The sequence below is a fragment of the Petaurus breviceps genome, unplaced genomic scaffold (genome assembly GCF_028583685.1).
Source record: "Petaurus breviceps papuanus isolate PSGF00001 unplaced genomic scaffold, PetGlider_PUasm1.0 99, whole genome shotgun sequence".
NCBI classification, from domain to species: Eukaryota; Metazoa; Chordata; class Mammalia; order Diprotodontia; family Petauridae; genus Petaurus; species Petaurus breviceps.
In genome coordinates this window covers 19775478-19788500 of record NW_027187465.1, presented here as the reverse complement: position 1 = coordinate 19788500, position 13023 = coordinate 19775478, and the positions used below count along the sequence as shown (strand labels likewise).

At 45.6% G+C, this 13023-nt stretch overlaps 1 protein-coding gene across 1 annotated transcript in view; it reads right to left on the bottom strand.

Annotated features, from left to right (window-relative positions):
* The window catches only part of SLC8B1 (solute carrier family 8 member B1), a 29379-nt gene that overhangs the window by 8255 nt on the left and 8101 nt on the right, over positions 1 to 13023 (bottom strand). The window contains exons 3-12 of the mRNA XM_069081597.1: positions 11930 to 12082; positions 11642 to 11694; positions 11284 to 11341; positions 10528 to 10633; positions 10270 to 10437; positions 10037 to 10144; positions 8661 to 8717; positions 6787 to 6917; positions 4020 to 4161; positions 1098 to 1219 (exon numbers count right to left, since the gene is read on the bottom strand). Coding sequence (XP_068937698.1) covers positions 1098 to 1219; positions 4020 to 4161; positions 6787 to 6917; positions 8661 to 8717; positions 10037 to 10144; positions 10270 to 10437; positions 10528 to 10633; positions 11284 to 11341; positions 11642 to 11694; positions 11930 to 12082 — 1098 coding nt within the window. The remainder of the gene's footprint in view (positions 1 to 1097; positions 1220 to 4019; positions 4162 to 6786; positions 6918 to 8660; positions 8718 to 10036; positions 10145 to 10269; positions 10438 to 10527; positions 10634 to 11283; positions 11342 to 11641; positions 11695 to 11929; positions 12083 to 13023) is intronic.

Here is a 13023-nt window from a genome sequence, read left to right as displayed (position 1 = left end):
TATAAATGAAATCAAGTCAGTGGAGAATGATGGAATGTATCGACTGTCTAAATCCTAATCTCCTTTTGCCACAGACTAACCTCATGACTATAGACAAGTCACCTGTGCCCCTGTTTCCTCATCTATAACATGAAGGAATGGGATCAGATCAGGATTTCTCAAATCTTTGTAACCTTAGACCTACCCCTTGGGCAACAGTCTGGTGAAATGTAAATTTTCTTTCTCAGAAATACTGTCTTAAAATGCACAAAATAAATTGAAATTCAAAGAATTATAAAGGAAACCAAGTACTGAAATACAGTTATCAAAATATTTTGTTAAAAAAAACAAGTTCATAAACCCCAGGTTAAGACCCCTGGAATGACTGTTCTCTGAGGTCCCTTCCAGCTCCCCATCTATGACTTTAGACACATTCAGCATCTTTATGAGGCAGCTAAGAGATGTAGTGATCAAAGCCCTGGATCTGGAGTCAGTAAGATGAGTTCAAATCTAGTCTCAGACACTTAATAGTTGTTTGGTCCTGGGCAAAGTCACTTAACCTCTATCTGCCTCAGTTTCCTCATCTGTAAAGTGGGGATAATAATAGTACCCACCTCCCAAGATCACTGAGAGGGACACATGAGGTAAGAACAGTGCCTGGCACACAGTAGGCACTCAATTAATTCTTGTCATTTGTTGCATTAAAACTTACAGTGACTCCATTTTGCCTTTATCCACCATTTTGTGAAGTTAATTATCAGCTCCATATTAGTCACCTGATTTTGGTGATTTCACAAAATGACTCCCTTTGCCCCTCTCTCTCACCTGGATGTCTCCCAAAGCCCTCTACCAATAAGAAACAAAGTGGCTTTAATCTTTATATCCTGTTTAACACTCCCTCCAAATGTATATTAACCATATATGGAAACCAAGGTTCAGGACCCTTTGTGCTACTGAGAGCCTTTGGGCCTGATTTATTTCTACAATGACATGTCTTGAAAAATAAATGACTTGTCTCCATGTCACTCAGCTTCTTTATTGAATTCACACACTTCACCTCCCTGGGGTCTCAGTTCCAAGTAGCTGGTGCCACCTTGGGGGGAAAGGGGTCTTCTTACCCAGTGAAACCGAGGAGGCTGTTCATTGGAGGTAGAGAAGAAGGCAACGGAGCCAAGAAGGGTGCCCACCAGCATCGTGACCCCCCAGATGGGGAAGATGCCCTGGATCTCATAGAGTCCATCTGCGGAGAGAGAGAAGAGAGAAGGGCACTCATGGGACAGAAGCAGAGGGTACCTCTCAGTGAGAAAGAGAGCTTGCCCTCAGAAAGCCTTCCCAGAGCCAGCAGAAGATAGGGCACAGACTCCTCCCTCCCCTCCAGTCTACAATATGACCCTTCCCTCTCTCCCTAATTAAATTAATCAAATTACAAACCAGTCCTGGGCCCATTGGCCTCTCACCCCAATTCTGAAAACACCCTCATCCTAGACCTGTAAACAATATCAGTACCTTACAAGCAGCCATAAACCATCTGGTTTTAGTGAGTGTAGTGAGTGAGTATAGAACTGGGATTGAGTCAGGAGAGGCCTAGTTTCTAACCAATCAATTCAACAAGAATTTATTAAGCACCTACTAGTCACCAAGTACTGTACGGGGAGGGAATAAGCATTTATCAAGTAGCTATTATGTACCAGGGACTGTGCTGGGAGAGAGTAAGCATTTATTAAGCACCTACTGTATGCTGGGAGGGGACAAGCACTTAGTAAGCATTTGCTATATTCCAGGCACTGTGATGGAAGGTAACAAGCATTTATTAGGCACCTACTATATGCCAGACACTGTGATAGAAGGTAACAAGCACTTATTAGGCACCTATTATATTCCAGGCACTGTGCTAAACACTTTACAAGTATTCATTTGATCCTTACAACAACCTGGTAAGGAAAGTGCTATTGTGATCCCTATTTTATAGATGAGGAAACTGAGGCAAATGGGGGGTAAGTGACTTGTCCAGGGTCTCACAGCTAAGCAGTGTCTGAGGTCAGATTTGAACTCCAGTCTCCCTGACTCCAGGCCTAACACTCTGTCTACTCCACTTTTGATATCTGGTGCTTACAGTCACCAGGCCTCCAGTCTGGAGAAGACGTCATTTCCTGAGCCTTTGCCTGCACTTCTGTGGAGCTCAGGCAATGTCTATAGGGCAACCTCTAACTGAAATTTAGCACATCCTTCCATTATTTAAAGCGATTTTCCTGAAAAGGGCCCTCGGGTTCCACCAGACTGACTCACAAAAGGGTCCCTAAGGCAATGGGGAGCCACTGAGGGCTTTTGAGTAGGGAAGGGGCTAGTGGGATGGAATCAAAGAGGGAAAAGTCTGAAGCTCATCCTGGCAGGAGATGATGGGAGAGGGGAGCCAGAAAAGAGGCCAGAAGGCTCCTGAGGCTTTGACTCTCACTGAGTCCACTCTCTGGCAGGGAGGCATTTAAATGACAGAAAGGAAACCCATCTGAGCCTGAGGACTCCTGGCCCTGTCCCGCACTCGGGGCTGCCCTCCACCTTCAGTCCTCTGGGGGCAGTCCCAGGGCATGGGAAGAACTATCCGAGTTCACCTCTGCTCTTTCAGATGGTGGCAGTGAGGCACAGATGCCCAGGAGGAGTGATCTGCCCAAGGCCACCCAGATTATAAACAGCACATAATGTAAGCCCCCTGAGGGTAAGGACTTTGATGCTATATCTGGGGTGTAACAGCCTAGTTTGAGAGACAGAAAGAAGGGACCTCAGAGCGTCAGGTTCACAGAGGGAGAAATGGAGACTCAGAGAGCAGGATGGAGCTGCCCAAGGTCACACAGGTGAAGTGATTCGAACCCAAGTCTTTAGATTCCAAATCTAGATCCCTTTCCCGACCCCCACCAAAGTCTCCTCCTGCTCTTCTCCAGCCTTTCCTCTCTCTAGCAGCTGACAAACACATTACACCACTCCTCCCCCATCTATACATACCACCAGGATCTTTACAACCTGGGCCCTTCCCACCTTTCCCATCTTCTTAAGCCTTACTCCCCCTCATTCCATACCAGCCACAGTACTGGGACACAGCCATACTGCCAACACCAGCCTCTCCTTGAACTCGCCCTCTCCCACCTCCGCACCTTTGCATAGGCCTGGAATATGGTCCTTTCTCACCTCTCCCTCTTAGTTCCTCTGATTCCCTTCAAATATAAATTTAAACTTCACCTTCCCTTTCTGGTCTCTTCCCTGATGAGATTACCTTCCATCTTCATTCAGGTCTATAACTTGTACATACCTAATGATTTTCATGTATTCCTTTCCTACCTCGGGGCAGCTAGGTGGGGCTAGAAGACCCGAGTTCAAATCTAGCATCAGACACTTACTGGCTGTGTGACCATGACAAGTCATTTAGTATCTGTCAGACTCAGTTTCCTCAACTATAAAATGGGAATAATAACTACACCTACCTCCTATACCTACCTCATTTGTTGTGAGAATCAAATGAGATAATAATTGTAAAATGCTTCACAGTGCCCGGCACACAGTAGGTACTCAATAAATGCCTGTTTTTCTCCCCTTACCATTAGAATGTAAGCCCACTGAGGGCTTTGGTATCCTCATCACTTAAATATGCTTGTTGATGGATTGTCTGGTAATCTTTTTGTGACCCTGAAAGGCCCCCTTCTTCCTGAGGTTCCTACATTTCTTTCTTTCTTCTATAACCAAAGTCTCTACCAGGAACCTGGTCTTAGAACATTAATCAAATAAGCATATATTAAGCACCTACTGTATGTACACCCAGGACTATGCTCACATTTATGATCAAATGAGATAATGTAGATAAAGCATTTGTATTGTGTAATCATTGTCATTGTTAGTGTGGTTATCTTCCTCCTCCTCATCACCACCACCTTCATCATCATCATCACTAGTATTGTTGTCATTATATTATTACTATCATCATTATCATTACAGCAGTTCAGGACACAGCCCCATTGGGACAGAGGAAGGTCCACCAGTAGTTTGGAAGCACTCACAGACTCCAGACTTCAGAATCATGATAGACACCACAGGGCTGATGAACAGATGGAGACAGTTAAGGGGCCGTTTCCAATTCCGATCATCCTTGTCCAGGTCCACAAGAGGCACCGTGAGCAGCAGTAGAAACTCCACTGGCATCTGGCCCCGGGACACAAAGATAGGTCAGAAAACAAAGGCAGGGCAGGTCACTGCTATAGTTAGGAAAGTAAAGGATTGCCCAGTATCTGAGGGCAGAAAAGTGAGATTCCCACTGGCCTCTGTCCTGTCTAGCCCACATCTGGGTCAGTTCTGTGCTCCTCAGGTTAGAAAAGATCTTGACCAGCTAGAGGCTGTGCAGAGGAGGGCAGTCAGGATGGTGATGGGCTGGAGATCGTACTGAAGGAGACTCAGGTGAAAGACCTGGAGATGCAGCCCCTCACCCTGCACCTGGGAAGCCCTCTCTCCTCTCCTCTTCCTCCCAGCTTCCTTCAAGCTCAAACCCCTTCATCAGCAGAAGAGCTGTCCAGGGTCCTCATGCTAGTGCCTTCTCATTAAGATGTCTTTCCATTCACACCGTATATACCTTGTATGTATATAATTATTTGCACAAGTTCTATGTTTTTGCCTTTCTCCATGCCCCTAGCACTTAGCACAGTGCCTGGCATACAGTAGGCACTTAATAGATGCTTGTTGAGGGCTTGACTGACTGAGGAAAAGGGGATTTGGGGGAAGGAGGTAGAACATGATAGGTGCTCTCAAGTTGAATTAGAATTATTCAATTGAATTGAGAAAATGCCAAGAATGCAGAACGATCAGTAAGCTGACCTCAAAGCCAAGACCTGGGTTTTAATCCCGCCACTGACGAATTCTGGCTGTATAATCCTAGGTGAGTCCCTTAAGCTCACAAAACTGGAGGAGTGCTGACCTCTAGAACTAAGAGCTTCCTGTCCCACTGAAATCATCAGCTCATTCCTAGTCTCCCTCTTCGTCCCAGAGAACAAAACGAAAAACAGTGGGTAGAAACTGCAAAGAGACAAGTTTTAGGCTTGAGAGAAGGGGAAAACCTCCTAACAAGGAAAGTAAAAATGAAGAAGCATTTATTAATCACCTACCATGTGTCAGTTATCAAGCATTTATGAAACACCGACTAACTGCTGGTGATACACAGAAAAGTCACCAAAAAATCCCAACCCAAAACAAACAAAATACTCCAAATGCAGCCCTTCCTCTCAAAGAGCTCACAGTCTGAAAATAAAATAAAATAAAATAATTTTTTAAAATTAAAAAACAAAAAGCTCAGTCTGAACAGGGTTGTGTTAAAGTGTATTAAGTGTTGGCAAGTCACTTCACTGCTCTAAGCCTCAGCTGTCTCACCTGTAAAATGGGGATAACACCTGCCTCCCAGGGTTGTCATGAGGATCAAATGAGATGGTGTATATCTATAAAGGCATACACAAACCTTAAAACACTCCAGAAATTCTAGCCAGTATTGGCTATTATTATCATTTTCCACAAATCAATGGACCTTAGGGTTTGTTAATGCTAGAGGCCATCCAGTATTGTGATCCATGACAATTCCAAAGGCCTCATCATGAAAAATGCTCTCTCCATTTCCAGGGAGAGAATGGATGGACTCGGAATACAGACTGGAATATAATTTTTTTCATTTTCATTATTTTTTTCCAACATGAATAATAAGGAAATAGGTTTTGCATAATGTCATGTGTATAATTTATGTCATATTTCTTGCCTTCCCAATGAGTGGAGAAGGGATAGGAGGGAATTTGGAACTCAAATTTTTTAAAAGGATGTTAAAAATAAACTAAAATAAAGTTTTAAACGAAGACTAGGGGCTATCTATTCCAACCCTCTCATTTTACAGATGAGGAAACTGAGAAACAAAGCAACTTGCTAAGTCACACAATATTGAAGCTAGGACCCAAGGTTCTAAATCCAGAGCTTTTTTCCATTGATCATGCAGTATGGGGTATGGTACACTCAGAGACAGCCTATAGCAGGCCTCAAGTATCCTTAGATTCACCCTCTTCCAGTTATAAAGCAATTAAGGCAGCTGAGTGGCACAGTGGACTAAGCTCTGAGCCTGGAAACAGGAAGACCCAAGTTCAAATCCTGCTTCAGACACTTACTAGCTATGTGACCTTGACAAGTCACTTAACCCTGTTTGCCTCAGTTTCCTCATCTGTCAAATGAGCTGGAGAAAAAACTGGCACACTACTTCAGTATCTTTGCCAGGAAAACCCCAAATGGGGCCAGGGAAAGTTGAACACGACTAAAAATAACTGAACAACAATAAAGGTTTACCAACATTGCTGCTATGTGTAAAGCACTGAAGCTACTGACACATGTGGGATCCTAGACAAATTTGAACCTCAGTCATTCCATCTGGACAGTGGGTAGATAACAATTTCTCTTGTCTTTCTCTTGTCTGTACACAGGCATTTGTTTTTTTTTTTATTAGACTGTGAATTCCTTGAAGGTAGGGCTTGTCTTTTTTGTCTTCCTTTGTCTCTTCAGTGCTTAAAATGGCGCCTGGGCATACAGTAGGAGTTTAATAAATGCTAATGCTCACTGATTCCCTCCCATGGTTATCATGAAGAAAATGCTGGAAAAACCCTCAAAGTCCTATGTAATCACGAGAAACAATCATCATTCCTTCACCTCAGACTTGATATGAGGGAGGAAACTGCAAGGAGATTTCCCGCCCCCATCCCTCATCTCTACAAACCCCACTCCCCACTATCCCCCACCCACCCCAGCCTCTACCTTGATGATTTTGAAAATTTTCCAGGAGCAGGGTTTCCGCCTCCATTTCTGGTAGTCCAGGGGGCTGAGGGACTGAGTCAGGATCTTAACTGTGGACTCTGTAGAGTGCATCTCGGGCCTGTACTGATCCGCTGTGGAGAATGAGAATGTGATGGTGAGACTTTGGCTGTCCTGCCATGGTTCAGTTCATTCCCTCCAAGGTTGCCTTCCATTTACACTGGACGCATCTTGTATGGAGCTAGTTAAGACACTTGTGATCTTCCCCATTAGGACATGAGCTTTTTTCCCTCTCTTTGTATCTCCTTGGATACTCAGGCACACACTAGGAGCTTATTAAGTGCTTGTTGACTGACACACACTAGGAGCTTACTAAGTGCTTTGTTGACTGACAGCCCCTCAGCATTCCCATCTGGGAGCCTCGCATTGGTCCTCCACCTGTGACTTAATTCCCCCTAGAAGCCTCAATGACTCCTCTAAGCAGAGGACTCTGTGGTGTTGACCTGCAGTGAAAGAACACGGGTTTGAATCTCAGTTGTACCATTTAATACCAATGTGACCTCACTCGGATCATTTTCCTTCTCTGGGGCTCTGCAAAATGGGGAGTTGGACTAGACCCCCTCGGAGGCCCCTGCCAGCTCTAAACCCATGATCTTTGTTATAGAGAGGGACCTTTTCCTGCTTTCCAGTGAGAACTGTCTCTGGTTCCCCTCGATGCTAGTGCCTTCCCTCTCCATTTTATACAGGCCAGAGAGTCTCTGTCCAGAGATGTTTGCACATTGTCTCCCCCATTAGATTGCTAAACCCCTTGAGGGCAGGGACTATCTTTTTACTAATTATATCCTCAGCATTTAGCACAGTCCTTGGTACATGGCAAGCACTTAATAAATGTGGATGGGGTTGGGCAGGGATTAATTTTATCTTTCTCTGTATTCTGCTAAGCACAGTGCCTGGCACATAGCAGGTGCTCAATAAGTATTGGTCTCTCTGGATCCCTAGTGCCTGGCACATAGTAGGTGCTTAATAGATGCTTATAGACTTCTCTGTATCTTTAGTGCTTAGTACAGTACCTGGCACATAGCAAGTGCTTAATGTTTGTTAACTTCTCTGTATCCTCAGTACTAAGCACAATGCCTGGCACACAGTGGGTGCTTAATAAATGTTGACTTCTCTGTATCCTAGGTGCTTAGCACAATACACGGCACATAGTAGGTGCTTAATAATTACTAGCTGACTGACAATCTCAGGACATTTGCCCCATTTTTGTTGTTATTCCACCACAGCAAATTGAGACAGGGAAAAATTTTAATTGACCTGGTGACCTTTACCTACAACTTTGGGTTCTGTCCCTAAAGTCTGTTTTTCATATGCATGTGACCTGTGACACTTCTTCACCTGCTTCTATCCCACTGCTCCCACCAAGGACAAAAGGACGTGACAAAATGTAAGCCCCCGGAGAGCAGGAGCTGTTGTACTTTCCTCCCTCTTCCCAGTGCCTAGCACAGTGCCTGACACACAGAGGCTATCAGCGGACTGATCATGGGTCTGCGGCCGTTCAAGAGAAAAAGCTCCCCTCTCTTGCCAAAGCTCCTTCCAACTCTACCAAGTGAGGAAAATGAAGGGAGAGCACATGGCCAATGCTCAAATTATAAACATAAAATGAGCAAAGACCTCAGAGTTTTCTTGCCCAACCCATTCATTTGACAGAAGAGGACACTGAGCCCCAGAGAGGTTAAGGGACTTACCTAAGGTCACACAGAGAGCTGGGATTTGAACCCTGGTCCTGATTCCACATCTAGCATCCTTTCCACCATACTACAAATATTATTATTATTATTTATTTTGATGCTTATCCATTATAACCCCTCCAGACTTACCATAATCATAGCTGTTGGCCACAGAAGAGTTCCCATCATCAGAGTCCACTGGCAGAACTGTACAGGTGAGAGGGGAGAGGTCATTCACCCACTAACTCACTCACCCATCTGCTCCTTCAAAGAGGCAGTAAAAGTTACCAAGTATCTGCAGTGACCAGGGACAAAAGAGAAACAAGGCCTCTGCCTCCTGGGAACTGCTATCTAGTCTCTGGGGAGATGAGACCCAAAGAGAGATTAAGGGCAAGGCTGGGCCATGTGGAGAGGGGAAAGAGCCCAGAGCTGAGACTCAGCAGACCTTGGTGCTGATCGTCCATCTGACATTAATCACCCTGGGGGGGGGGGGGTTGTATGATGGGGGAAGGGAACAGTTCCCATGGTCCCATCCAAAAAGAGGTGGCTGAAGCATTAGGTCAAACTGAAGTGTGGGGCAGCTCTACTGCTACATTAATCCTCCATGATGGGCTCTTCATCACTTGAGCTCTTGTTGCAGTGGGCATGACTCTTCAGGACAAGAGAAAATCATGGTACACCAGTGGGGGCACTTCATTTGGAGACTCAAGGTCTGGGTTCAAATCTTAGCTCTGCTTCTTACTATCTGTGTCACCCTGGAAAAGTCATTTAACTTTTCTAGGGTCTCAGTTTCCTCATCTGAAAAAACAAAGGGAAGAACTCAGAGTTCTAACACATCTTTCCAGCTCTACCTCTAAGGATAATAATAGCATCTCCTACACAGGGTTATTTTGAAGATTGAATTGGGATCAACTTCAGCTTCTGTTATTCTATGACCTTGTGAGTATTATGGCTTGGAAAAGGTGGAGAGAGCAGCTATTGGAGTACTAAGAGAGAAATAAGGTGGTTAAGAGTGCTGAGTCTAGTGTCAGAAAGACCCGAGTTCAAATCCAGTCTCAGACACTTACTAGCTGTATGACCCTGGGTAAGTCACTTAACCCTGTTTGCTTCAGTTTCCTCATCTACAAAATGGGGACACACTGGAGAATAAATGGCAAACCACTATCTTTGTCAAGAAAGCCCCAAATGGGGTCATAAAGAGTCTCATACAACTGCAAAACAACAGAACATGCTTGTTGATTGGTTGATTTCTACCACTCGGTGCTGGCTTGAAAGTCAACTCTCAGCTCTTCCACTTAGCGCCGTGGGACTTTGGGTGATCCCTCATGGGGTTTCAGGATGGCCTCTGAGGTCCCTTCCAGGTTCCTATCATCTCACCTGCTGGAAGCAGGTATCTGAAGGCTAGGCTCAGAGGGAGCAGAGGGTCAGGTTGAAGAGACGCAAGGAGAGAAGAGAGACAAGATCCTGGAACCCACTGTCTCCCACTCCTCAGAGTCATGTCCTCCCCAGGGTTGGGGCCCTCTTACCTGGTGGGCCAGGTAGGGAGTGGGAGAGTGCTGCCACGGAGTGCCGCCGATATATCCAGGTGGAAAGGACCACAATGAACACATAGAAGGCATAGAGGCCCAGGTAACCTGCCAACATGCAGGTGAAAAGAAGCCTGAGATCCCAGCATCTCCCTGCATCCCCCGACCTGCACTGGCCCACTGCCAGCAGCCCCCAGAAAGGAGGACCTCTGTTCCCCAGCCCGCAGGCTTACTTAGGCTCCAGACCAGAGTGATCTTGCCTATGTAGAGCGCTGTGAAGGTTAGCACGATGGCCACCATGTAGAAAATGATGTCTCTGAAGAAGGGTCTGGAGGCTGCTGTGAAAGGTCGGATGATGGCAATGCCCCCAGCCACCACTGTGGTGACCAGCACACCAGCACCTGAGGGAACCAGCATGGCACCATTGGGTCAGGCTAGGCCAGAGCCCATCTGGAGGTCCTCCCAGCTGCCACCTGTCCTCACCCCCATACCAAAGAGTGCTCCAATAGCCAGTCCAGCAGTTCGGGCATTGGAGAATGCCACCAGTGCACTGAAGACATCGGGGGCACCATTGCCGAAGGCCAAGAAAGTGACACCATGGAGAGCGCCAGGTCAAGGAGAGTCACTGCAGGGGCAGCAATGCCAACCCATCCCAGGAAGAATGATGCCCTGGGAGCTTCTGACCCAGAATCCCATCTTCTCCATCTTCAGAGGCTCTGACCTGTTTTGTGGCCTTCTCCCTGACCAGCCTAGATTCCCAACCTTCCCCATCCCTATCATCCCCTATACTTTCCCAGACCCTCCCAGGCTCCTCAGTCTGTCCTCCAAACTCCTGGGCCTTTTCTCTTTTCTCCCAGGCCGTGCTCTAGAACTCCAAACTTCTCCTCCCCATGACCCCAGACTTCTCCCCCATGACCCTAGATTTCTCTCTCCCAAATTTCTAGATGTCCCCTCCCCATTATTCTTAGCCTCCTCTCCATCTCCTTGGTTATTTCTCTATTGTCTCAGCCTCCTCCCTGTCTCCCAAAATGCTCCCCCCTCACTCCAGTCTCCTCTTTATTGTTCCAACTTTCTCCCCAGCCTCTTTTCCCTTCCCCCATCTCCTTAGCCTCATCCCTTTTCCCCCATTCTTATCTCCATCCCTCCAGACTCCTTCCATTTTCAACCTTCTCTCCGTTACCAAAGTCCCCCAACCCAACTCCTTTTTTCCAGGGCATCCTCCCTAACTACATCACTGAAAAAGATACTGCCACATTGTGGCTAAGCTTCAAGGTGATAGATATCGCTGAGAGGTTGGGGCAGAAGCTGCAAGGAGAAAGGCCAATAGTGACTCCTCCTGGTCAAGACCCCCACTGAGAGAACGGGACCGTTTCTTCCAACTCACCATGTCCAGTGATGCCCATGTGCTCACTTGGGACTGAGCAGCCATGCCACACAGTGGATACAGGGGTCCTAAAAAGGCACCAACTCCCAGCCCAGCCTCCATTGCCTCCTCTGTAACCCAGGCATGATGCTACACCCCCACTTCCTCCCACTACAGGGGTGTAGATCCCCACCCCCCACCCCCTGCCTCCCCATCCTAGGCCTGGGAAAGGTCAGACTTACAACTTCTCAGCTGTGACAGCAAGGAACAGAAAGAGATAAAACAGCCAGAGTACCTAATGAAACCCAGGGATGGAGGGAAATTAGGGTTGGGGTGGGGGGGACATCAAAGACTCCCCTGCTTCAGCTAATCCCCCCAGACCTAGGGTCTCTGACACCTGGAAATCCACTAGGCTCCTTGAGCTGAGGCTCATGTCTCCACTCCCCCACCACCCTTGCCTCTTGGGGCAGCTGTGTGGAGGACAGGGGTGGGAGAGGGAGGCTGGCCTCCTGCCAAGAGCAAAGCCTCACATAGAGGGTGACCGCCAAAGGCAAGAGGTCCAAGGGGAAGAAGCAGAAGATGCCTTTGAGGTAGTTGACGTAGCCACCATCACTTTGGCAGTCTGGGTTGTTCTGGACAAAGGCACAACTCTCAGAGTTGTTCATGGTGAGCACCTTCCTACACTGGTAGAGGGAGAAAAGGGGAAAAGGAGTCAGGGAAATCCACCCCAGCCTCTACTCCTTTTACTCCCCTCTACTCCCAGACCCCAAGACATCTACCTGGGCATCTATCCTATAAACAAAAGCAAAGGTAGGAACCCAACCAGAGCCAGATCCTCCCCCAGGGACCTGTCTCTTTGTCCTGCTATCCCTCTCATCAAGTTTACTCCAAATCTTCATGACTGTGACTATGGTAACAGCAATAGTAAAAGTAATGGTAACAACAATACTAGCAACAGTTAACAGTACTAGTAATAATAGTACCAGTAATAGTAATATGAATACTAGTAGCAATAGTAATAGCAATGGTAACAATAATATTAATAATAATAGTAACAGTAATACTAATAGTGATGGTAATAGCAATATTAGTGCAGTAATACTAATGGTAACAGTAATAGTAATACTAATAGTGATGGTAATAGTAATATTAATGGCAGTAAAAGTAAAGGTAACAGTAATATTAATAGTAATAGTGACAGTAATACTAATAATAGTGATGGTAATAGTAATATTAATGGCAGTAAAAGTAATGGTAACAGTAATATTAATAGTAATAGTGACAGTAATACTAATAATAGTGATGGTAATAGTAATACTAATGGTAGCAATAGTAACAGTAATACTAATGGTAATAGTAACAGTAATATTAATAGTGATGGTAATAGTAATACTAATGGTAGTAATAGTAATGGTAACAGTAATAGTAATAGTAACAGTAATACTAAAAGTTATGGTAATAGCAATAGTAATGGTAGAGCAATAGTAGTAATAATAAAGTAATACTAATAGTGATGGTAATAGTAATACTAGTGGTGGTAACAGTAATGGTAACAGTAATATTAATAGTAATAGTGACAGTAATACTAATAGTGATGGTAATAGCAATAGAAATGGTAGTAATA